The sequence below is a fragment of the Rhinolophus ferrumequinum genome, chromosome 11, assembly GCF_004115265.2.
Source record: "Rhinolophus ferrumequinum isolate MPI-CBG mRhiFer1 chromosome 11, mRhiFer1_v1.p, whole genome shotgun sequence".
NCBI lineage: Eukaryota > Metazoa > Chordata > Mammalia > Chiroptera > Rhinolophidae > Rhinolophus > Rhinolophus ferrumequinum.
In genome coordinates, this window is record NC_046294.1 from 11,639,882 (window position 1) to 11,663,041 (window position 23,160).

At 55.9% G+C, this 23,160-nt stretch overlaps 2 protein-coding genes across 2 annotated transcripts in view; one reads left to right on the forward strand and one right to left on the reverse strand.

Annotated features, from left to right (window-relative positions):
* Positions 1 to 5,121: 5,121 nt before the first annotated feature.
* Positions 5,122 to 20,316, reverse strand: RTN4RL2 (reticulon 4 receptor like 2). Its single transcript, XM_033121267.1, has 3 exons — positions 19,923 to 20,316; positions 13,720 to 14,201; positions 5,122 to 6,480 (listed from the first exon to the last, which is right to left on the reverse strand). The coding sequence occupies exons 1-3, from the start codon at positions 19,951 to 19,953 to the stop codon at positions 5,731 to 5,733; spliced, it is 1,263 nt and encodes a 420-aa protein (XP_032977158.1). The 5' UTR covers positions 19,954 to 20,316; the 3' UTR covers positions 5,122 to 5,730.
* A 1,197-nt stretch (positions 20,317 to 21,513) lies between these two features.
* Positions 21,514 to 23,160, forward strand: part of SLC43A3 (solute carrier family 43 member 3) — a 48,289-nt gene continuing 46,642 nt past the window's right edge. The window contains 1 exon segment of the mRNA XM_033121416.1: positions 21,514 to 21,718. Within this exon segment, the coding sequence (XP_032977307.1) occupies positions 21,514 to 21,718 (205 nt within the window).

Sequence of the window (23,160 nt, forward strand, 5' to 3'; positions counted from 1 at the left end):
ACCCTTACCCTTTCAAGCGGTACCTCCAGCCCCACCGACCCTTGCGACGCAAGGCGGGGATCTCGGCGCTGGCCCCTGCCCAGCTGGGGCTTGGGACTGGGTGGGCGATGCAGGCAGAAACCTCGGCCTTCCTAGGGGAGGGTGTTGGTGTCTCCTCACTCCCCCACTCGGGGTAGGGAGCTTGGGGAGGGGGCTGGGCAGGGACGGAAGCGAGCTGGAGCCGTGTTTGTCGCGGCGCCGCCGAATGGAACAGATGGCTGGGGAGGGGAGAGGGTACGTGGCGGTAGGAGGAGGGGTGCGGGGGCTGGCGGATGAGGAATCAAGAATTTCGACGGCCCGAATCTCCCAGGAGAAGCCCCCCGCCCCATCTTTTCCCAGAAGGGAGGGGGACAGCGCCAGCCTTTTCCTCGAACTGCCCTGGCCTCTGGCCTACGACAGACACCGCTGCGCAGTCGCCCGCCCTGGGGCGCGCCCCTCACCCTCTAGGATCCCTGGCGCCTCCAGGCCAGCCGGGTCAAGGCCGAAGGGAGCAGCCGGGGTCGCGTGGGTTAATGGGGCCGCACTCTGCGGGGAGAGGGGGCGGCAGGAAGAGGGCTCCCGAGCTTGGAGCGTGTTCAGGGATCGTAAATAGCTGTGGGGAAAACGCGTTAATTGGAACTTTATGCAGATGAGCTGGGACGGTGGTTGGGGGCAGAGGGAGGGAGAAGGTCAGACTGGTGCGGGACCCGAGCCTGTTCCGAGGAGAGGGCTGGAGGGCCCTGGCCAGAGAGGGGCAGGTGTGTATCCATTTATCTGTGCGTTGAACCTCCGGGGAGGGCCGCTGGTCCCTGGGGTTGGGAGGTTTCCTCCCTGACCCTCCTCCCCAGAAACGAGGCGTGGGGCTCCTCCAGGGTCTCCACATGCAGCGATCAGAAGTTCAGGCTCTCACATCGCCACGAGGAGGGGGCTGCACCCTACGAGTGTCTGTTTGCTCTGGGGCTGCTTACCCTGGGTGTCACATTCACTGCCCCTCTGTCTCTTGCATCCTCTATTCCCCATCCCTGGCATCACCCTGTCCACACAGGAGTATTGTCTATAACTTCCATCAAGGGTGAGTTGGGGTGTCTAACTCTTCTCCTTTTGCTTTCTCCTGTGCCACCCTCACCCCCCATGGACAACCGACCTTTGAGATGTTTCTCAGCCTTTAGAGTGCTTTGTAACCCACCCCACTTGTTAAAATGCAGATGCCAGGAGCGCCTTAGAGATCTGATTCAGCAGGTCTGAGGGGCTCAGGGAGCTGCATTTAGCAGCTTCCCACCTAAGTTAGATGTAAAAGGCTCTGGTTTTTAGAAACACCTTGCAGGGAATTAATTGGTGGGCTGGAAAGACTGGGCATGCTTCCTTCAACAGCCCCCACTCCCAACACTTCCTCCCTGCCCCTGAACTCTGCTTTGTGTAGCCATCTCTGCTTCAGCCGTGATAGGACCAGGGGTGGAGGAAGTGCCAGGAAGGAGAGAAGGAAAGGAAGGAGGGAGGAAGGGAGGAGAAAGAGAAAGAAACTGAGTCTGCAGCTAGTTCTCCTCTCTCTGAGCAAGGTCTTGCCCTTCCTCTCTCTGCTGCCTGCATCCCCCCTCTCCCCAGCTGCTCCATCTTCCTTTCTCACTCCACCAGTCTTGCTTCACTTTGTTTCCCTTCCTTATCCTCATTGGAAGTTTCTAGCAGGGCCGAAAAATCTTGGGGTGGGCAGTTTGGATCTTAGCAGGTAATGGCAGAACCAACCCAAGTCCCCACCTCCAAAAGAAAGAGGCAGAGGCACGTCGGGGGTTGGAAGAAAACAGAAGGAGGGAGGCAGGACTTGTGGAAAGATAATAACCGCAATCAGGTAGGTCACCTTTCCATGGGCTATGCACTTACTTTCTACGACAACTCCATTTAGATAGGGTATTGCCCCCAGGTTACAAATGAAAAAAAATAAAAATAAAAGGAAACACAGATGTTCAGAGAGGTTAAGGAGCTTGCTCAATGTCACACAGTAAGTGGGAGAATAACACAGTCATTCATCCTTCTGTTTCCCCACAATCATTTCTCCTGAGGCCGCTAGATAGCTGTCCCAGGCCTGCCCTCCCTGCCTCACTCCCAGGGGCAATGGGAATGGGGAAGAGATGAAAGGAGATGCTCAGGTTTCGGAACATCTGACAGGTCTGGCTGGAATCATTAAAAATTCATGTAGAAACTTGACCCCAACTGGACCTTGGGCCTGCCACCTGGACTGTCCCTGGCCTTGTGGCCTCTCATAGCCTGGTGGGTGAATTTCCTTTTAGCAGTGTCCTGGAAGCCCCAAGTCTTTGTATTTCATAGGCAAGGGGTTCTCTCGTGGATTAGGGAGCTACCCCCACTCCCAGTGTAAGAACCTTGGAGGCTTAAAGGTTTATAATCCGTGTCATGTGGTGTCCTTCTATTCCTGTCCGCATGTAGTGCTCACTCTCAGTTTAGGATAACTGAAGCCTGGCTGTGATTCCCAAGATGGCCAGTGGGGGGCAGCCATCTGCTTGGAGGCAGCCCGTTTGAGCCTCTCCTCGCAGCTTTGACAAACAGTAAAAGAATCCCCCCCGCCAAAAAAAAAAAAAAGAATCCCCATTGATAAGGTCACAGAGATGCAGTTTTGGCCTTGGGAGAGGGCTTTGGAGTCTGTTATCTGAGGAGAGGGGGAGCGGTTCCTAATTTGGGGGCAATTGAGAAACTGTAGGGAGAGTTCCAGGTAAGTTATAGGTTTCAAATGCATAATAATGGATGGCCAGCATAATACTATCATTCTAGGGGGAGTTGAGGTTTGAGATGAGGCCATGAGAGAAAAAGCTAGAAAGGCCATTGGTACCAGACTCTGAAGGATCTTTGATGTTTTGCTTACAGAGGTGTTTTATCTTTAACCTGTAGGCAATAGGGAGCCATGTCGGTTCCTGAGTAACATAATGACATAATGCAAATTTTGGTCAGCCTGAATCTGGCTGTCACGGGCAGGCTGGGTGGGAGGGAGAGAGAGATTAAACGCAGGAAAACGGTTGAGAGAGAGAGGAGGTTATTGCTATTTTCTTCTATGTTCTAGGCATGAGGTAATACGGAGATGGAGCAGGTTAGGTGGCTGGGGGAATGGAAAGGAAGGAATAGATTGGGGCTGGGAGGGGGATAGGGCACGTGAGTAGATATAGGAGATTAGAGAAGGGAGGAGTTAACTACATTTAGGTTGGATGTCAGGGAGACAAGAGAATGCAAAATATGGGTACATCCACAGAATGCAGGAGGAGAATGGGTTTTGTTTTTTTCTGGGATGGGCAGTCTTGGACATGTCCCTTCTCCTCTTTGGGCCTTGGTTTCCCCAGAACATTGGTGGGGGTTGGACTGGATGGCCTTGAAAGCCCCTCTGATTTCAGAGTGTGTGGCTCAAGGTTGTGAATCTGGGTGCTTTCGAGAGGCTGGGGGATCTGTGTGTGAGATGTCTGGGGGTGGTCTCTGTATGGGATCCTGTTTGAGCAGCTGCGTGTGCATGTCAGTATTTGGGGTGCATCTGCCTGTTTGTGGGACCTGTGGGTGTTGGTGTGCCTGCACGTGCTCTGTAGCCCCGCTTTGTGGGAATATGTGTGAGAGAGCGTGCAAGCATGGGTGTGCACGTGATGGGCATCAGTGGGTCTCTCTGGGCTGGTGGGGCTGGGGGGGTGGGAAGCCACATCGCTGTAGCCTTCTTCCTAAGGCTCACACACTCCTCTTGCTTTCACTGTTCTGAAATAGCATCTAGACCGAAGGCCCATGAATATTTCACAACGATAATTCTGTGACCTGGACAGCCTGCTGCTGATTTACCAGCATCCTCCCTCCCCCTGCCCAGGCTGCAGCAGCCCCTCCTCCATCAGAGCTCTTGTCTGGCTGACCCCCTAGTCCCACCCACTAGCCTTCTCAAGGGCAGCCTAACATAGGTCCCTGTGAGACCCCAGCCTCAGAGCTCCCTGGTTCCTGACTAGCTGGCTGCTTTCACGATCCCCTATTCGCCCCATACCTTTATCCAAAGTCCACCTGTCATAGGCCTTAGATGTGGCCGCCTTCCATTTCTGCCTCCTCTTCTCACCATCCTTCTGACTTGCCTGGCCTGAGTCACAGAATCTCAGCATCCCTCCTCCATGAGCCCTGGAATCCATGTCCTCTCTCTTTCCATTCCCATCTCCCAAGTTAGATTCTTAACCCTAAATATAAACCATGAAACTTCTCCCCAGTTGCTTCTGTCTGATGAGACTCACCCCTAACCTCCATCCCAGGTCCTTCTTAGCCCAAGCTCTTCCCTTTCCCCAGCCTCTCCTCCAGACACTGGAAAGATGAAGCTTTTGATCATACCTCAAGCCAGCAAGGCACCCCAACTTGGGATTCTTGTTGCCCTGGAAACCCTCGCTCCTTGGTCTCTCCTCTAACCTTCCTAGAGAACTGCTTCTCTGATCTGGTCCATTCCTGGTGCCTCCTATTTCACAGGAGACAAGGGAAAGAGATCATTTGTCTACAGGGTTGCTATGTACAGCTGTGCAGGCTGTACCCTGCACGAGGGCCCTCAGCAGAGGGGCCCACTGTGAGCTGAAATCCCACCTTAGGTTCTGCTTGTTGAGGTATTTGCTCTGGTGTCAGGCTGATTCCCCTGAGGAAGAGGTGCCTTTATCAGATCTGCCCAAAGCCATGTCTGGACTGACTGTGACCATGGATGGCTATGTGACTCCTCCTTGCAGGAGAACATGGGATCTGCTCTGCTTTCCTGAAGGGTCAGGGCCTGGGAGGAAACCATCAGCCAGACTGGAGACCTTCCCCAGGCTTAGCTCCTCAAACACCAGACAACTCAGGGTTGGCTTCTCCTCCTAGACCCATGAGGAGCTGAGGTGCTGTCAGCACCCATCTTAGCTGTCAGGTTTCACTCTGCCTGCCTGGGACTCCTGGGTCACACCCCTCTTCCCCAGGCTGCAGCGTCTGGTCATGGGGGGAGCAGCAAGAAGTGCTTTGCTGGCAGGGACTGGCCTCCCCTTTTCTCTAACCCTTCTGGCTCTAAAACCCTGATAGTTCTAAGCCCTCCTCCCACTTTTGAGGTCCTGAGCCAACAGTTCTTGCAGAAGAAGTTAAAATAATAGAATTTTTAATAAATTTTTTTCCCAAACAATGTCTGTTGATCTTCACCACACAGGGGCCTCGTGGAGAGAAAAGTTCTCTTCAGGCACCCTAAAAAGTGTCCAGGGTAGACTTAGGAGAAAAGTATTCCTCCAGTGTCGGGAGGTTGAGGGGGGCTAGGAGAAGCAGGGGCCTCGGGTCAGCCTGGCCCGACTGCGGCATCCATCCACAGGGCTCCTGGGTGGGGCTCCCTTCCCGGAGTTTCCGAAGGCTCTGCTGGTGGAAGATGTTTTGCAGACAAGAGCTCCTCTCGAGTCCGTTGTGGGCACTGGGAGAAGGGGGTCAGCAGCTGTCTGGGGTGCCCCACCCCAGCCTTGGGATGGGAACGAATTAATGGCCAGAGTTGGGGAGAATCGGGCTGAGCCACCAGACAAGCCCTCTTGGAGCTGCCTTAAGCCAGCAGCTCAGGTGGCAGGAAGAGGTGGCCTGGTCCCAGGGGAGAGAGGAGTCGGGAGAGGAAAGGAAGGCAGCAAGGCCAGGGGTGGGGATTGGGCCCGGCCGCAGCTGGGGGCTGGGGCTGGGGCGGGAGGCCACCTGGCCTCTGCAGTCTCAGCACCGCAGTCAGAGGTGGTGGGGCGCCAGGAGCAGGAGGCAAAGCAGGGGGGTGGGGAGCCCGGCCGACAGCGCCGGGCCGCGGGAGTCCGGGGGCGCCTGGCAGGCGGCGCCGGGGCACGTCTGCTCCCCTCGCTGGTCCTCGCCCTCGTAGCCCCCCCAGTAGTCGTCCTCAGTGGGCGCGTCCCCGCCCTGGCGCCCCCGCGGGTCTTCGGCGGGCAGGTCTCGGTAGAGGGTGGAGGGGTCGGCGGGGGGTGCCCCGGCCTCGGCCACCCCGTACAGGTGGTTGGAGGAGCTGTTGCCGCGCGCGCGGCTGCCGGGCCGCGTGGGCGCCGCGGGCGGGCAGGTCTGGAAGTCGGCCTCCCGGAGCGCGCGCAGGTCCCGGCCCTGGCGCTCCGGGGGGGTGGCGCAGGTCACGTCGGAGCTGGACACGCGCGCGCGCTGGAACCAGGCCCAGAGCGGCCGTGCGCGGCAGTCGCACGCCCAGGGGTTGGCGTTGAGCCGCAGGAACTCGAGCGCCGGCAGGTCGGCCAGCGCCTCACCAGGCAGCGAGGCCAGGCTGTTGTTGAACAGGTAGAGGATGGTGAGGCGGCTGAGGCCGCGGAAGGCCGCGCGGTGCACGCCCTGCAGCCGGTTGCCATGCAGCAGCAGCCGGTCCAGGCCGCCCAGGCCGCGGAACACGTGCTCCGTCAGCAGCCGCAGGCGGTTCCCGTGCAGGAAGAGGTGGCTCAGGTTGGCCAGGTCCGCGAACAGGTCATCCTGTGGGGGGCGGGGGAGGGGTGTGAAGAAGTATGGGGAGAGAAGAGAGTGGTCGTGAGACAGGTGGGGATTTCTCCCCTAGGGCCTGGAGCTGGCGAAGGAAGCAGAGCACTGAGGGAGAATAGAAAGAATCTGACCTTTCCTTTTCTGAGTCCTGGGTTTGAATCCTGCCTCAAACCTCGTTAGAAGTTAATGTGGGAAAAGCAATATAATCGAAGTCAGTGGTTCTTAAACTAGGGTGCATCAGAATCCCCTGCAGATCCCTGAGTGCTGCCACCAGAGTTTGTGTGCAGCAAGGGAGGCCAGAGCATCTGTCTGTGTTTACAAGATCCCAGGTGAGGCTGACTGCTGTTCAAAGGCCCGCACTTGGAGAAGGAGAAGTTTGGTTAAGCATGCACACTGGGGAGCCTGACTTCCTGATTTCGAATCTGATCTGTCATTAACTGACTGTGCCACCTTGACTATCCTGTGACTCAGTTTGTTCATCTGTAAAATGTGGAGATTCAGTGAAGCACCATGTACTAAGGTGCTTGGAACAGGTTGCCATGGGGGAGGCATTCTACGTGTTGGCCATTCACCTCACTAAGACTTCTGCCTCATCTATAAAATGGGGATGAGCATCCCTCCTCAGGGGTTCGTCCTGAGGATGAAAGAAGATGATCCACATACAGATCAGATGGTGAAGTGTTGGGCACAGTGCCTGGCACACCGGGAGTCGGGCCAGGGATGAAGCCCACAGGCTCAGGGGTCACAGCCCTGGTGCCAGTCCACCTTGCCCTCTTCCCAGTTGTGTCACTTCCGACAAGTCATTGAGCCTCCTAGAGCCTCAGTTTCCTCAGTCTGTGTAACTCAGAGAACCCCCCCCCACCCCCGTCACCTCCCCACAAGCTGAGGGAGGGTTAGGTGAGATCATGCTGTAAGAATACAGTACCTGGTGGGCACATAGATCACCGGCACGAAATGGTGGTGATTATGACAATAGGGACTCAGCTAGATAACTGACATCCCTTTTGTTCTGACAGAGGGACAGAGGAGCTCCCAGAGGTCCAAAAGTTGTGCTCCTAGGCTGGGATATTAAGGGGACCACGTGTCAGCTCCACCACCCCCTCCCCCCAGAAGCAGTTGGGGGTGGGGTGGGGGGAGGGATGGAAGCCTGCTGCCAGGTTTCCTGCATCACTGTCCCCTGTAGAGGGGCTGTCCCACTCGTGTGGGCCTGGGGAGTCCCCAGATCAGGCAGTGTTAATGCTGGAAGGACCCCTGGAGGGGGCAGGGGCAGGACCAGCATTTTCACCAGCTCACCGAAGTATTGGTGTCGATCAGCTAGAGGGGAGTGAGTGCTCTGGGTCCACCAGCCCAGCCCACTTTTCACAGAGGAGTGCACTGAGACCAAGAGAGATGGAGGGCCTGGCAGAGAGGGGACCAGAGCCCCAGGACTGAGGTCCTCACGCAGTGATACAGGGCATCATGGTGGTCAGTAGGCCCAGGAAGTCTGGTTCTCAGGGACGTGAGCATCCTCTATACTCAAGCCCGCTCACCCTGGGGTCCTGTTTCCTGGTTGTGGCTCTCCACCTTTCCCTGTGGGGACATGATCCCCCCAGCCGACCCAGGAGCCTGGTCACAAGCTCTCAGGTGGGGGGAGGGCCTTGACTCCCAGCCTACACCCACAGCCTCCACCTTCCTGTGCTCCTGCGTGTTTTCGCCCCCTCCCATCTGGCTTCCGCCCTCTCCGCTACAGGAACTGAGCCTGCCAAGAACCCATCTCTTGGCCACATTGAGATCCGTCCCCCTCAACCTTCTCGGGCTGCCTCTGACACCAGCATTCTTGGCCCCCTGTGCCACCCCCAACTCATGCCCACCCCCGGTCTCTGCCGGGCTCCCTGCACCTCTGTGGCCTTTGCCTGGCCCAACTTGGCTTGGTGCCCTTGTCCTTCTCTTTCTGGGCCACCCAGGGAGTGGGCTCTGAGTTCCTTCTTAGTTGGGGTTTGTCTTTTTTATGAAGTATCAGTAAGAGTAGGACACACCCAGAGACCCCGTGGTCAGGGGATCAAATGGGAGTGGGTGAGTAGAGGGGAAGCACAGATAATGGCACCTTGGGACTTGGGGAGGTTAGGAAGGGAAGACCAAAGGTGCAGAGCCCCTAGGGAAGTCAGGCTCATTGGCCCACACCCCCAATTTTGGGGCTACAGAATTTCCTGATTCCAAGAACCCATCCAAGAACCTCCCGTCCTTCCCTTTTTTCCCTCTGCAAAAGTCCTGCCCCTTTCCTCTCTGAGCCTCAGCCTCGGTCCGTTCCCCTCCCCGCATCCAAGCTGTTGCCAGATCCTGTTGCCACTTCCTCGGCTGCAGCTCTCTAATCCTCCTTCCTCCTCTCTCCACTGTTAAAACCGTTCTCTGTGCATTAATAAGCCCTTGACTTTCACAGCCCTGGCCCTCCCCCACCACCCTCCCTATCATCCCCTCCCTCTGGGCTGAGAGCGTCTGCTAAAGTCATCTTCTTCCATTTCCAAAACCACATTTCCCTCACCTCCCCCAGCCAGTTCACAGCTCTCTGCATCCATATGGAATCTCAAGGCAGCATCCCTGCCCCCTTTCCCCGGACAGCATCCTGTTCTTCACCTTGCCTCTTTCCAACCTCCCAAGCTCGTTTTTTTTTTTTTTTTGGCACTAGCTGCTGGACTGTGTGACCGTGGGCCGCTCCAGGCACCTCTCTGAGTCTGTTTTTTATCTGTGAAACAAGGGACTTGAGATAGCTCATCATTAAGATCCATCCTCATCTGATATTTATGAGTGAGTGAGTCCTGGAATGTACCTCATTCATTCAACAAAGCTGTATTGAGTGTCTGGGTTGTGCCGGGCATCCCCCACTCACAGAGCTCACCAATCTATGCCGGGGCCATCGTCATGGTTCATGTCAGCACTGGCAAGCAGCTGAATTACTGAGCTTTAACCACAGGCCAAGCTCTGTGCTAACACATGTCCCACGTAGTAACCTGATCGTCACAACCTTATGAAGCAGATAATGTTACCCCCACTATCAGAGATTAGGATTGAGGGGCTCAGAGAAGACAAGCGACTGCCTAGGGTTAAACAGCTAATATGTGGTGGAATGCGGATGTGAACTCTGGAGACGGCGCTCTGAACAGCTGCACTGAAGTCAGACAGACCTGGGCCAATTCTAGGCTGTGCCCCTTACTAGTTGGGTGACCTTAAACTAGTGCCTTAACTTCACTGCGACTCAGTGTCCTCAGCCGTTAAATGGGGAAAATGATGCTTACTCTGAACCAGACATCGTGCGGAGCCCTTTCCATCTCTCTTAATCTTCATAACAAACCCCCAAGATACAGGTCATTTCCCCCATTTTACGGATGGGTCCATTGAGGCTTAAAGTGGTTAAATAACTTGCCCAAAGCCACAGAGCAAATCGGAGGTGGGGCTGGCATTCAAACTCAGATCTGCCTGAGTATAAAGACTGTTCTTATACACCACGCAGGCTGCTGTGATGGTTAAAAGGGAGAACGGGCGACTCTAGGTTCCACTCAAGTAGGAAATTCGCTCCAGGACAGCAGAGACACGGTTTTTGTTCACTCCTGAGTCCCTGGCACCCAGAACACTGCCTGGCATGTAGTAGGTTGTCAACAAATGTCTGCTGATGCAGGAACCCACCTGGCCCAGTGCCTGGCATACAGAAGACAGTCTGTGAGAACCTCCACCCACCCCCCATTTCCATTTCCACCCTCCTAATTCTGCAAAGCTGTGGTCCTCTTGCCTCCTCCGAAGCGCCCCTCTCAGGGCAGGCCCAGTTCTACAGTGGGTCACACCTGCTTCTGTGAATCTCACCCCAGCCCACATGTCTTTTTCACTTGCCTGTGGCATCTCCCAGCCTAGCTCCTCCAGGCAGTTCACAGGCAGAGGCTGTGTCTTTCTTTTCTATGAAGGGCCAGGTGAGAAGATGCTTCCTTCCCATGGTGCCCTGTACCACTCAGGCTAGGGGTGTGCAGAACAAACACTTCCCATTTCAGGAATCCCCAATGTCTACTCGAGGACCCCTTTGCCCAAGACTTTCCTATCCCCAGGCCCTGGCGGAGCTAGGGTCGATGGACAATCAAGTCATAATGACATGACTTATTCTGCACTGCACTATGTGCTTTATATACACAAACTCATTTACTCTTTACTGCCATTCTTTGTGGAGGGTATTTTTACTATTCCCATTTTAAAGAGGAGGAAACTGAGGTTTAGAGAGGAGAGGCAATATGCCTAAAGTTAAATAAGTCAACAAGTAGCAGAGCAGGGCTTCAAGCTCAGGCCCTCTTAGCCCAGATTTCTCATTCTGAACAACTAAGAGTGACAAGGAGGCCAGCGTCTCAGTGGTCGTTCTATCAGTAGTAATAACAGTGACCACAGCGCCCATACAGTGAGGGTGGCCCTGTGCCAAATCTGGATCCTCACAAAATTCTTAGTAAGTATCATTATTAAGTAGTATCAGGATTGCCATTTTATAGATGAGGACATGAAAAAGGTTTGGTAAGTCGTCCAAAGTCATTATAAGAGCCAGGATGTGAACCTTTGTCTGGTAGACTCCACAGCGAGTGCCTTCCAAAATGAGCCCACGCTGCTGTACTTGTGTGGACCAACGCCCTCCACCCAGACAGACTCTAGAGGAGAGTGATGCAAACCGCCTGCAAGGTCCTCAGCCCACGCGGGCTCACTACGCCCAGCTCTTCCTGGTGGTGTGGCCTCAGGCACTTCATTCCGTGTTCCTACTGCCCCTAACTGTCCCTGTTGCCAGGCTGTTGTGAGGTTCAACGTGATGGTGGGAACACGTGAGCCCCAGTTATATGCACAATGGTTTAAGAGACTTCATGTGTAGAGGCCTTGCTTATGTATACAAAGTCTTGGGACCCTTAGCCTCAGCTTCCTCATCTGTGAGGAGGTGCAAATGTCTCCCGACAGGGCTGTAGAAATGAGATGAGGTGACTGAGCATGCTTCTGAAACCATGAGATGCTAGGTAAATTTAGGAAGGAAAGAAAAGGGAGGGAGTGTTCTGGTACCCACCCATAGCCTCACTATCATCCCTGAAGTTGATCCAAATCTCCAGGAGGAGATTCGAGATGGGCCATTTCACTGAGACCATTGTTAAATAAGGCTTGTTTCTCTTTTTAAAATAGTATTTTAACAAGCATTTATATAGTCCTTGTCATATGCCAAACACTATTCTAAGTGCTTTACAAATTATTCATGCACTTACACTTGTGAAATCCCTTGGAGGCAGGTGCTGGTGCTACCCCCATTTTACAGATGGAAAAACTGAGGCTCAGGGGGATCAAAAAATGTCACACATTTGTAAATAGCAGAGTTGATACCTGTAAAGTCCTTAGCACAGCGCCCAACATATAGTGTACCTGCTGAGTGGCTGTGCTATTATTATCATTATTGATGCAATAATAACCACGACGTATTTTTCCAACATACTATGTGCAGTAGCCCTCCCTTATCCACGGTTTTGCTTTCCATGGTTTCAGTTACCCGCGGTTAACCACAGTCTGGAAATGTTAAATGGAAAAATTCCAGAAATAATTCATAAGTTTTAAATTGCATGCTGTTCTGAGTAGCGTGATGAAATCCCGCACCATCCCGCCCAGACAGAGTGTGCAGCGACTCCATGCTTCAACTGTCCGTGCTTCACACTCTCCATGCTGCACAGTCTCCCCTTCCATTAGTCACTTAATAGCCACGTTGGTTATCAGATCAACTGCCATCGTGCTTATGTTCAAATCACCCTCATTTTGCTGGATAATGGCCCCAAAGTCTTCACATCACTTTTATGACAGTATATTGTTATAATTATTCTATTTTATTATTAGTTATTGCTAATCTCTTACTGTGCCTAATTTATGAATTAAACTTTATCATAGGTGTGTATGCAGAGGAAAAACAGTACATACAGGGTTTCGTACTACCTGTGATTTCAGGCAGCCACTGGGGGTCTTGGAATGTACCCCGGTGGATGAGGGGGAACGGCTGTGTTTTACTTCCTGTCTCTCCCATTAGAGTGCTATCTCTGTGAAGGCAGAGAGTTGCCTGTTGTGTTCACTGCTGTATTCTCAGCACCTAGCACATAGTAGGTGCACAACACGTGTTTGTTAAATTATTATTGCTTTTGTTATTATCGTTATCAGCATCGACTCTGACCTGATTTTCAGATCAGCATATTGGTGACCAGCTAGGCACCAACCCGAGTGGGAGGAGGAAGTGCTTTCCAGGTCTCCGTGGGGAGACGGGAGAATTTGGATATCCTTGCCTCCTTCCAGCCAGAGGCTGTGGAGGGAAGGGAGAGTTTTCTCCCAGACTGGTTTGGAGGGTGTGTTATTGCTTCCTGGGGAAACAGAATGGGAGGATTTGACTGTCAAACAGTCAGCTTAACAACAACAATAAACAACATTTAGATCAATAATAATAACAATAAATAACAATTACTGTTATTCCTTCCGTTTTCAGAGCATCCCTCTTCTAGCTATTTAACAGCTGTTTAACCTTTCCCCCACCCCTTCTTCCCTTTCCCTGAGACAACAGGTTTGGGGACTGGAAATCTAGAAAGGGCCGGGTTTCCCCTTGTCCCATTATCCAGTGAGTTGGACAGACTCGGAACTGTCTGTGGGACCCCAGCTGCAGTGGCTCTGCCTTCTTGCCCCACCTTTCCCTGAAGTGGGAGGGCATGGGGGTGGGTGAGAAAAGCCAGGGTGCCAGGGGAAAGGCAGAGCCCCCCTGAAGGCAAACAAGGGGGAAAGGAGAAGATCACAGAAAGAAACACATACATACACCCAGACAGACATGGGGGTGTGCGAGGAGTGGGTGTGTGAAGGGAGACAGACAGAAGAGGCAGAAGACAGATGGGGGAGGCAAGTTAGTGAGAGAGGGACAGACAGACAGGGGCAGGGGGTGGGACATAGGGGTTGGGGAATGAGAGAGAGAGAGAGAGAGAGAGAGAGAGAGAGAGAGAGAGAGAGAGAAGAGAAAGTTTATATATAACTCAGAAGAGACAAAATAAAGAAGAACCCTCGGGAGAAAGTGAGAGGGACACGCCTAGAACAAGGACAGAGAAATGGAGAGAGACGCCGAGATGCTGAGGGAGGAAGGGTGGCCTGGCGGAGAGAAGGGACCCACACAGGGACAGAGGAGCCGACAGGAAAGCCGCAGAGGACCCTGTGTGCGCGCGCGCGCGCCGGGTGGCGGCTCACCTGTAGGTGGAGCAGGCTGTTCTCCTGGAGGTAGAGGTACTGCAGGCTGACCAGGCCGCGGAAGATGTTGCCGGGCAGGCTGCTGAGCTGGCAGCGGTACAGATGCAGCGACTGCAGCCGCTCCAGGCCCTGGAAGGTGTCGGGCTCCAGAGAGCGCAGGTGCCGGTTGTCCCCGAGGTCCAGCTCCTCCAGGGCCTGCAGGTGGCGGAAGGTGCCCGGGTAGATGGTGGAGAGGTTGTTGGAGAAGAGCCACAGGGTGAGCAGGTTGGGCCCGAAGGTGCCCGGCCGCAGCGTGCGGATGAGGTTGTTCTGAAGGAACAGTCGCTGGGTGCTGGGCGGCAGGGACAGCGGCACGGAGGAGAAGTTGTTGGCCTGGCAGCTCACGGTGGGCGGGGACGAGTAGCAGGTACAGAGCATGGGGCAGCTGGGGGCTGCTGGGGGCAGGGCCAGGAGCATCAGCAGGAGGCAGGCGGAGGCGGGACCTGCAGGGAGAGGTGGGGGGGCTTTTCTGGGCGGGCTGCAAGGGCAGGAGTGCCGGCCAGGGGCCTGCCCACCCACCCCTAACGGCCGGGAGCCTGAAGCTCCGAGGTAGCGGGATTCTGGGTGAAGCACCTCAGAGTCGCAAGAGGCCCTGGCCACTTCCACTTTTTGAGGCTCCTGGTAGACTGAAAATAAAGAAATGCCACGAGGACACTGTAGAAAGCACTGTGATATGTTGTAAGTTGTTTCATGAGTGGTCGCCGTTTCATTCCTGTTTTCACTCTGGTAGGTTTGACCATGTTAATTGTCAGGCTTCTCAACCTCGGTATTGAGAGTCGGGCGGGTCCTTCTTTGTTGTGGGGGACAGACCTATATGATGTCCTATTTAGGGTGTTTAGCAGCATCTAGCATCCCACTAGATGCCAGTAACACCTTCCCCCTGGTTATGACAACCAAAATGTCTCCAGACATTGCCAAATGTCCCAGGGGAAAAAAAAAATCGCCCCCATTTAAGAACAGCCAGAACAAAATTGAGACCCTTTGTGAATCCAAGCCCCATGCTGGCCGCCCTGGGGTCCCGCCTTGCTGAGCCTACTGGTGACCACATCCCCCGACCCCCCAAGCCACACACACCTTCCTGCAGCTTTCACCTTCAGAGAACCTGAGTGTCTCTATGCAGGAGGGGCATTAGAGACCAGGGGGCGGTGGGTCTCTACCTGGGGCCACCAGCCACCTGCAACAGAATCAGCTGGGGGTCCCGGAAAGAATGCAGCTTCCTCAGCCCTGCCTGTGCAGAATCAGAATTCCTGGGCAAGAACCAGGGAATCTGCATTCCACTCCCCAGGCTCTTCTCATTCAATGTCACTTAGAAATTCTTTTTTTTTTTCAAGATAACTTTTGAAAGTGGGATGTGGTCCACCCTTCTTATGATGCAGATGGAGGAGCAAGTCCAGGGAGGCCCAAGGGCCAGGGGGCTAAAGAGGTGTGTGTAGGCCCCTCTATTTCTATACTGGCGGTGGGGTGTCATCCATCCCTGCCCCTGGCCTTCTGGCCCTTACTGAGGCTGATAAAGGTCTGGGCCAGAACTAGCTTTGACCTGTACCCTTTATCATGACTTCCAGATGACTCCTGGGAGTTTCTTCTGGCAGGTTTGCCTGGGGAGAAGAGGAGTCTGCACCCCAGAAGCTGAGCAGTCATCCAGTGAGTGCCTTCTGCCCCAAGCAGTGTGCTATGCCTATGAAAGCAGAGGGGAGGGAGACTGGGGCTGTGGACCCAACGACCTCAGCTCTGGGGCTCCCTGGGGTTCAGAGACCTGGGGGAAGACTGAGGGACCCATGACTGTGCATGGTACCCCGTGCCCCATAAGTGTTGAGCGTGAATGCCTGTGTCTGAGCCTGGTGCTCACTACATGAAGAGCTGCTGAGGCCGGGGTGTGCACGTGGCACCCACAGATCCCAAGTGTGACCTAGACATGGGTGCTCTGGTGTGCCTCCTCCTGTGGGGGAACACAAAGGTGAGAGTAGGGGACCCCATACTCCATGTGTGTGGTACGCCCTGCTCCTCGATTTTGGGCCCCACCACGAGCATCACGGGCCTGCACGAGCGTGTGCAGGCTGTCCCCCGCGTGTGTGTGAGTGCCGGCCCCGTGCGTGTGTAGGCTGGGTGTGATGTAATACTCAGTGACACAGCGGCTGCTGTTCCATTCGTTCACACCACCTCCGCGTTTCTCGGCCCTTCTCACCCCTCCCCCGTGCGGCGTTTCACGATTACTTTCTCCTCCTGAGTTTTTCAGAACCACGTGGGGTGGAGGAGCATGTCTCTCACCCCTTATCTGAACCTGGCAGGGGTGGGGTGCTGGAACAGATAGGGAACCCTGGGTGGGTTTCAGCAGGGCTGATGTTTGGGGCTTAGAACAGATTTCAGAGCTGGAAAGGTCCTCCAGGTTCATCTGGTTCAAGCTCTTGTTCTACTGAGGTCACAACTGGGGCTCAGAGAGCGCAAGTGACTTGTCCAAGGTCACACAGCAACGTGGTTAAGAGGGCAAGGAATACAAAGGAGTCTCCTGATGCCCAGCCAGGGCACTTCCCTTTCTGGCAGAGTCACCCTCTGAGCTCACTTCCCCAAGGATTTGGCACCAGAGGGAGCCAAATCCTTCTCTGATCCCTTAATCCCACCCCTTATCCACAAGCTCACAAGAGTGTGAGCGCTGAAGGCTGCCAGCCCTGGGGAAGACTGGAGCTCTTCCCCCAGCCTCTAGGGCTGACTGGTACCCCAGGAGAGACAGAGGGAAGGATGTGCAATCCCCGAGTGCTCCAGAGTTAGGGACCACTCCCCTGGCACCAGTGTCTCTTCTAGCCTGGAGGCTGAGCTTGGCAGGAGCCAGCATCTCTTACCCACAGCTCCCTGGCCCCCTATTTGCCCACATTAGGGGGTCTCCTCTCTTCTTTCCCCACACCCTCTCCTGCTTGTCACCATATCCCCCATCATGGCCCACCTCCTCAAGCCCGAGATGGTGTTCCCTGCAGGCTCTTTGAGGAGGGGCCCCCAAGCACTGGCCCCTCCATGACAGCTGCTGCGTAACAGTGACTTTGTTGCCATTTCTGGCCCTCACTGCCGTTTAAAGCAGCTGTAACCCAAGGAGCCTCATCCATAATTCAGGCTGCGGCTCTCACTAGAGGCAAGGAGGAGGGGAAGGTGGGGGGCTCTGGGTTTCTCTGCCCCCAGGCCTGGATGGAGTGCTCCTGGGCTGAGGCAGGCAGCAGGGGCTGGTGAGCTGTGCCTTTCTCTCCCTCCTCCGCCCTCCTTCCCTGCCCAGTCTGTGCCCTTTTCCTTCTCACCACGGTCCCCTCCCCACCCCCTCCTTTTCAGGGCTCTTCATCATCACTCCTTCCCTTCAGGCCTGTGTCCTCCCTCTCTCTTCAGGACCACGGTTCCACTCCCCCCACCCTTTGTGAATCTGCAGCAGACTGAGGCAAGGTGAACAGGGTATCAGGACTAGAAGAGGGGTACCTCAGTGGCCATCCGAGCAAACGCTTTATTTCCCAGGTAACACCACTGAGGGCTGGAAAGGGGAAAGGTCCGTTTCTGAGTGAGCAGCCCAGGTCTCCTGACACAAATCTGACAGTCTGTCTTCAATACTTTTCTCAAAGCCTTCATGTCATCTCCCCACTCCTATATGGGCCAAGGAAAGCCCTTTCTAACAGCTTCCCCACCTCTCGGCTCACCCCATCCTCTCTCTTTCCTCTTCTCCTTTTTTTTCTAAAGATAGCAGGTAATGGCTAGAGTTGCAGGGGAGAATACAGCAGAGATGGGCAGAAACCATCTGTTATTATGCACCTACTATGTGCCAGGCACTGTATTTGTACATGTCTTTACGGATAGAATACAACATAACAGAAACCCTATAAGATCAATATTATGGCCCCTAGTTTGCAGATAAGGGTTGGGAGGCTCAGAAACAGGAAATGAATTGCCTCAGGTTATGCAGTAGTACAGGTAGAACCCAGAATGGACAAGCGTGTGTCCGAAGGGACTCCCTGGCCTTCTTTGAGAGACCTCGTATCATCCACAGAAACCACCCCTGAGTGCGAGAGACGTTGCCCTCTAGGTAAAGAGGGAAGAGAAATTGTGCCCAAGTATACAGGCTTGGGCTAGCCATGACTCTGGGTCTGTTTGGCTGTTCAGGGTCAAGACAAGTAAGGGATCCAGGCTCTCTGCACTTTCCTCTCCTGGGCCCCAGGTTGGGGCTACTCTTGGTGGGGGTGGGGGCTGTTGGGAGTCAAGGGGAGATGACCAGTGTCCAGAAAATATGGCCAGAACTGAGCAGGGAAGGGAGTGGAGAGAAGCCAGAACATGGTACCCATCCCGGAAGGCTGAGGTACCCAGAGCCAAAAAGTATCTGTTCACTGAGGGACCATTGTCAAGGACGCTGGGCTATCACTCTGGAGTACCAACGCTCAGAAACAAAGTTCTCATCCCTGGAGCCACACTTCGGTTCCGAGGCCCCAGTGAAAGAAGAAACTTGAAGAAGAGGCAGAAGGGCCCAGGGTAGAGGGCAGGAGCCAGGGTGCGAACCCACAGAGCAGAGTGGCTGGTAAGAGTAGCCCCAGGAAAGGGTGCTCCCTGGACAGGGAGTCAAGGCCTCTGGCTTTGAAGGAGGAGCACAGGGTCCCAGATGAGAAGCAACAGCTTCACACCCAAAAGGCTGGGGAAGGTCTGGGGCCTACCGACAGATGCTGAGGGGGCCGGGGCTGAGGGGGTGGGAGCCAGGAGCAGAATGGAGGTGGTGGCGATGCCGGTGACGCAGGGGCCTGGGGAGGCACTGACGGTGACGGAGGTTTAGACTGCTGCAAACAGCTTCTCACTCTGCCAGAATGTAACACCCCAAAATAAGCAGGTAGTGGCAGGATCCGACGTGGGGCCCAAAGATATAAATGGCAGCATGGAGCCAGCCAGGGTGCCCACCCTCAGAGGCTGCCACCCCACTTGCATGTCTTCCCCTCTTCCCCTCACAGCCATCCCACAAGGCCCTGAGCTCTTAAGCCCCAGGTCTGGCCACCGACCACTCCCTGAGAGAAGGGATGTGACAGGCAGGTGCTGTGGGAATGGAGGGCTTCCCACGTGGAAGTGGCTACCAGAAGCCTCTTTGTCTCATCCCCAGGCAGCAAGCGCCCCCCACCAGTTCCTCTCTCCCCTCCCTTTCTCTTTCTCCTCCCCTTTCTATCTTTCCAGCCCCCACCCCCACCCTGATCATTCCCCAGCCCCTCTCCCACCTACGGGTCCGTTCCCAACCCTAGCACTCATCCTGACCCTCTTCCCTTGTTCCTGGCACTCCAGCACTATCCACCATCCCCACCCTCTGGTCTCTGATCTTCTTACTCCCTTTGCCTTCCAGCGTCCTAGCCCTCATGCACTTTCCCATTACCCCTAAGCCCAGATTCTGTGTGCTTGTCCCTAGTCTTCATTCCACTCCTCCACTAATCTGGTCTTCCCTCTCCTGCCGTCTTCCTAGGTCCTCACCTAGGTCCCACTTCTCTCCAGCTTTTCCAGTCGAACCTTTCCTCCTCTTCCTCCTCCCGCTCCCTGTCTGCCCTCCTCCCCTAACCACTTTCTCGGTCTTTGTCTGCCCCCTCCTATCCTCTTCCCTCCCACCCCTTTGGCACCCCACCCCCAGTCTCTGGCCCACACCCTTGGCTGTTACCCAATCTGTGGAACTGTCCCCTTTCCCGTGCCCTCCATCTGTGCAATAGGGGGGTTTGGATTTCCCTCTGCGCCCCCTGCTCTCCCAGACAGCCCCCTACCCACATCCCCTGTCCTCCCAGCTGCCTGGAAAGTGCTGAGGCACGGGGCACGAGGAGTTGCTGAGTCGGCGCTTCCACAGCCGGCCCGAGTCCTCAGCGTCCCCAGGAGCAGGTGGAGCCCGGACAGCGGAACCTGAGCCTCCCTCCCCCCCCCCCATTCCGGGCCCGGTCCGCCTGCCCCCTGAGTCCCCCTCGGTCACGAGTTCCCCGCACATCCCGGCAGGCTCCGAGCGGGGTGCACTCTTGCAGCCTGCAGCCTGGGGGGGGGGGACCGGGGGGGCGGGGCCCCGGAGCTAAGCCTTTCCCCCCTCGCCAGGCTATCCCCACACCCCACAGCTGCCCCACCCTCGCCCTCTGGGGGCCGGGGCTCGCGGCTCTCCTCCCCAGGATGCCCTCAGCCCTTCGGAGGACTGGGTTCCCTACCTTGCAGCAGGCGCCTGAGCCCGGGCAGCATCTTGTCTCGACGCTCGGGGGAGGGGGCCGAGGGGGGTGGGCGCTCCCACTCGCTCCCTGAGCCCGCCAGACAGACGGCAGGGACTCCGCGGGGCTCCGGGAGGGCCCGGGGGTCCCCGGGCTGTGAGGCAGGGCCGCCGCGCTCTACCCTGCGCCCCCCGGGCTGCGGGCCTCGGGAGGAGCCATCGGCCCCGACGGGACAGGGCGGGGCGCAATGGGGCGGGGAGGGCTGGAGCTGGCGGTCGACGCCGAGTGCCGGCGCCCCCAGCAGCTCAGGCGGCGCGAGAGTCAGTCAGTCCGTGGGTCCGTGCGCCCCGGCTGCGCGCCGAGGGAGAGTGGGGACAGCGAGGAAGCCCTTCCCAACCACCCCCACTCCTTCCCGCACTCGCTGGCTCCGCCCTCGCTTCCAAGCTTGCCGACTTAACCCTTTCCCGGCCACCAGGAGGCGGGAGCGGCTCTTTAGCCCCCTCCATTCTGGCCCCCACTCCTCCTTGGGGAACCCCGAGGACTGTGTTCTATCGCCTTCGCGGCGCCACGCTTCTAGAGAAATCCCTTCCAGAGGGGGTGAAGTAGTGTAAAGGAACCCGCAGACGTGTCCAGGTCCCCCCTCCCAACTTTCCCGCAGGAGATGGGCTCTCGGGTCACCTCCCCCTCCTCGCAGTGTCCCGGGCGCCGAAGTCCAGGTCTCCAATATTTCTCTCCCCTGGGAGAACGCCAAGATTCCGCTTTCCTTTCCTTTCCTAGACCCCAAGCCCTGACAGTATGCGACTGTATAAGAATAGTAGTATATGCAAGAGTTTGTGTGTGCAAGATGGAGTGCATAGAAGCGTGCACGCGCGCTCAAGGACGCTTGTGCAGGTGTGACTCTTGACTGTTTGCACGATATCTTTTATACACCCGGGGATGCAGGGAGGAGGGGCACGTGAGTGTGCGAATGGTTGAGGCCGCTGAGTGCCTGCCCGCGTGCGTGTTTGCGCTGGTGGGAAATGTGAGGCTGTGTGAGAGTTTGGTGGAGCCAACCTGGGGATGGGTGGCCAGGGTACTTGTGTCCGGGTACGTGTATGCCCCTTGATTCATTTGCGAGCGGGTGCAAGTTTGGTAGCATGTGAGTGGGCGCGTTTTTATGTGTATGTGTGATGTGTCCTAAAGAGGATGTCTCATCTTCCGCGGGGGGGATAGAAGACTCAAGGATGGGGATGGTAACGATGGCTGCACGTGAGCTGCTTCTATTTCCTTTAAAAAAAAACACACCAAAAAACACAACTTTTATTTATTTAAGTTTTTCCAGGACCCATCTGCTCCAAGTCAAGTAGTTGTTTCAATCTAGTTGTAGAGGGAGAGGGCGCAGCTCACACTGGCCCATGTGGGGATCCACCCGGCAACCTTGTTGTTAAGAGCTCCGCCCTCTAACCAACTGAGCTAACTGGCGGCCCCCTTCTACTTCCTTTTAAAGAGGAGTGCATTCTGGCCTCATCAGGGCCCCTCGCATCCTTCTTAGCGGTCTTGGGGGGTTGGGATACCAGTCGACCTGTGACCTAACCGTCCTCTGATAAAGGTGGCGATGCGGATCACCCTGGACCCAGTCCAGAGCGTCCGGAGGCTGCCCCGGCGCGGCATAGGCGCGGGGCCCTCGGGGGATCTGCTTCGGGGACCTTGGCCCAGAGGCGCTGGCCGAGCTGTGCTGCCGAAACCGTGCGTACAGCTGGTGTGCCGGGACCATCTGCGCGCAGCCCGGCCCCGCCCGCCGAAGCGCGGGAGCCAGGGTGGTGGGTCTTCAAAGCTAAAAAAAGGAACCCCTTGCAGCGCCGCCTTTCTCTGGCTCCTCCTCTCTAGTCTGTGCCCGAGTCCGACGCAGCTCCCGGCATACAGTAGGCGCCGTATAAATGCTGGTGTAATTTTCCCATTCATTCTCTTCTCCATCCATAGTCTCATTCTTCCCTTGTTCTCATTCTATTTCTTCCCCCACTCTTATTCATATTTTATGCTCTCCATCTCTGCTCCCTCCCTTCCTCCTTGTCATTTCCTCCCTTTATGCATCTGTCTCTTTCTGTCACTATCTTCTCTGTCTCTCTCATTGTCTCTCTGTGTCTCTGTCGCTTCCCTTCTGTCCTGTGGCTCCCTGCCTCGCTATCTCTCCATCTGTGTCTCGTGTCTCTCTGCGGTTATCTTCCTTTCTGCGCTATTAGCAGGCTCTTGGCCCGCTTGCACCTTGACGCTCGGGCGCCCCCTGGTGGTGACATCGTCTGCCCTTCCCTGGCTCCCATGCCCTCTCAGCCCCTAAATTTCCTTTCCTGCCCTTGTCGTGATCGGGTGAGGTAGAAGCAGAAAGGGACGTCTCGGGGGCTCCGATTCCCTTCCCATCTCTAGAAGGCAGGAATAGGCCTCTGTGTTTCCGTGGACCCACTCTGCTGAGGGCCCCCGCCTGGAAGGAGGGCCTGGAGGGGGTGGCGGGGAGGGAGTTTTGAGGGTAGCAGGGTGGGATTTGGCGTCCTTCCCCGGAATGAGCCGCGGCACAATCTGTCGCTGGGTTTGTTTGCCGAGCTGCCTCCGGAGCGCAGTGGGGCTGGCTCCCGGGTAGCGAAATATCACAAGATGCGGAGACAGACGCTGAGGGGCGGGTGGGCGGCGGACTGACTCAGGTGTGCTGTCATCAGCTCCCCCGGCCCGCGCTCCTATGAGAGGGGTGGGGGAACCCCGAGCCCCCAATGCAGGCGGGCACCCGAAGCTAGGAGGGGAGCCCCCATCCCGGGGTGAGCTTCAGGGAAGGGGGTGCCTCTGCCAACAATCCTGGGCTTCAAGCCTCTTCTTCAGGCCTGGGAGCCCCAGAGGACTCCCCCAACTTGGGTGTATCCCATACGGTCACGAACCCCTCTACTCCTACCCTATTATACAGGCGTCGTTTTCCTGTAATTACCTGCGGATTCACCACGTTCCCCACACTAGATTGCCAGCTTTTTGAGGACAGGAGACTCCTCTCATCCATCTTTGTGTCTCCAGCAGGTGCTCCATGAACACTCTGGGACGGATGAATGGTGGCTGGGTGGATGGCTGGTCTCAGTTTACAGGAAATACCACAACGCATTTGGTCTTCCCTGTAGATCATTCTGACCCCTTGTTCCTCTCCCTGACCACTTTTGAAGTCCCCCCACTCCCACCCCTACCTCCAGACAGGTGGGGAATTGGAAAGAGCTCTCCCTGGAGTTTGGAA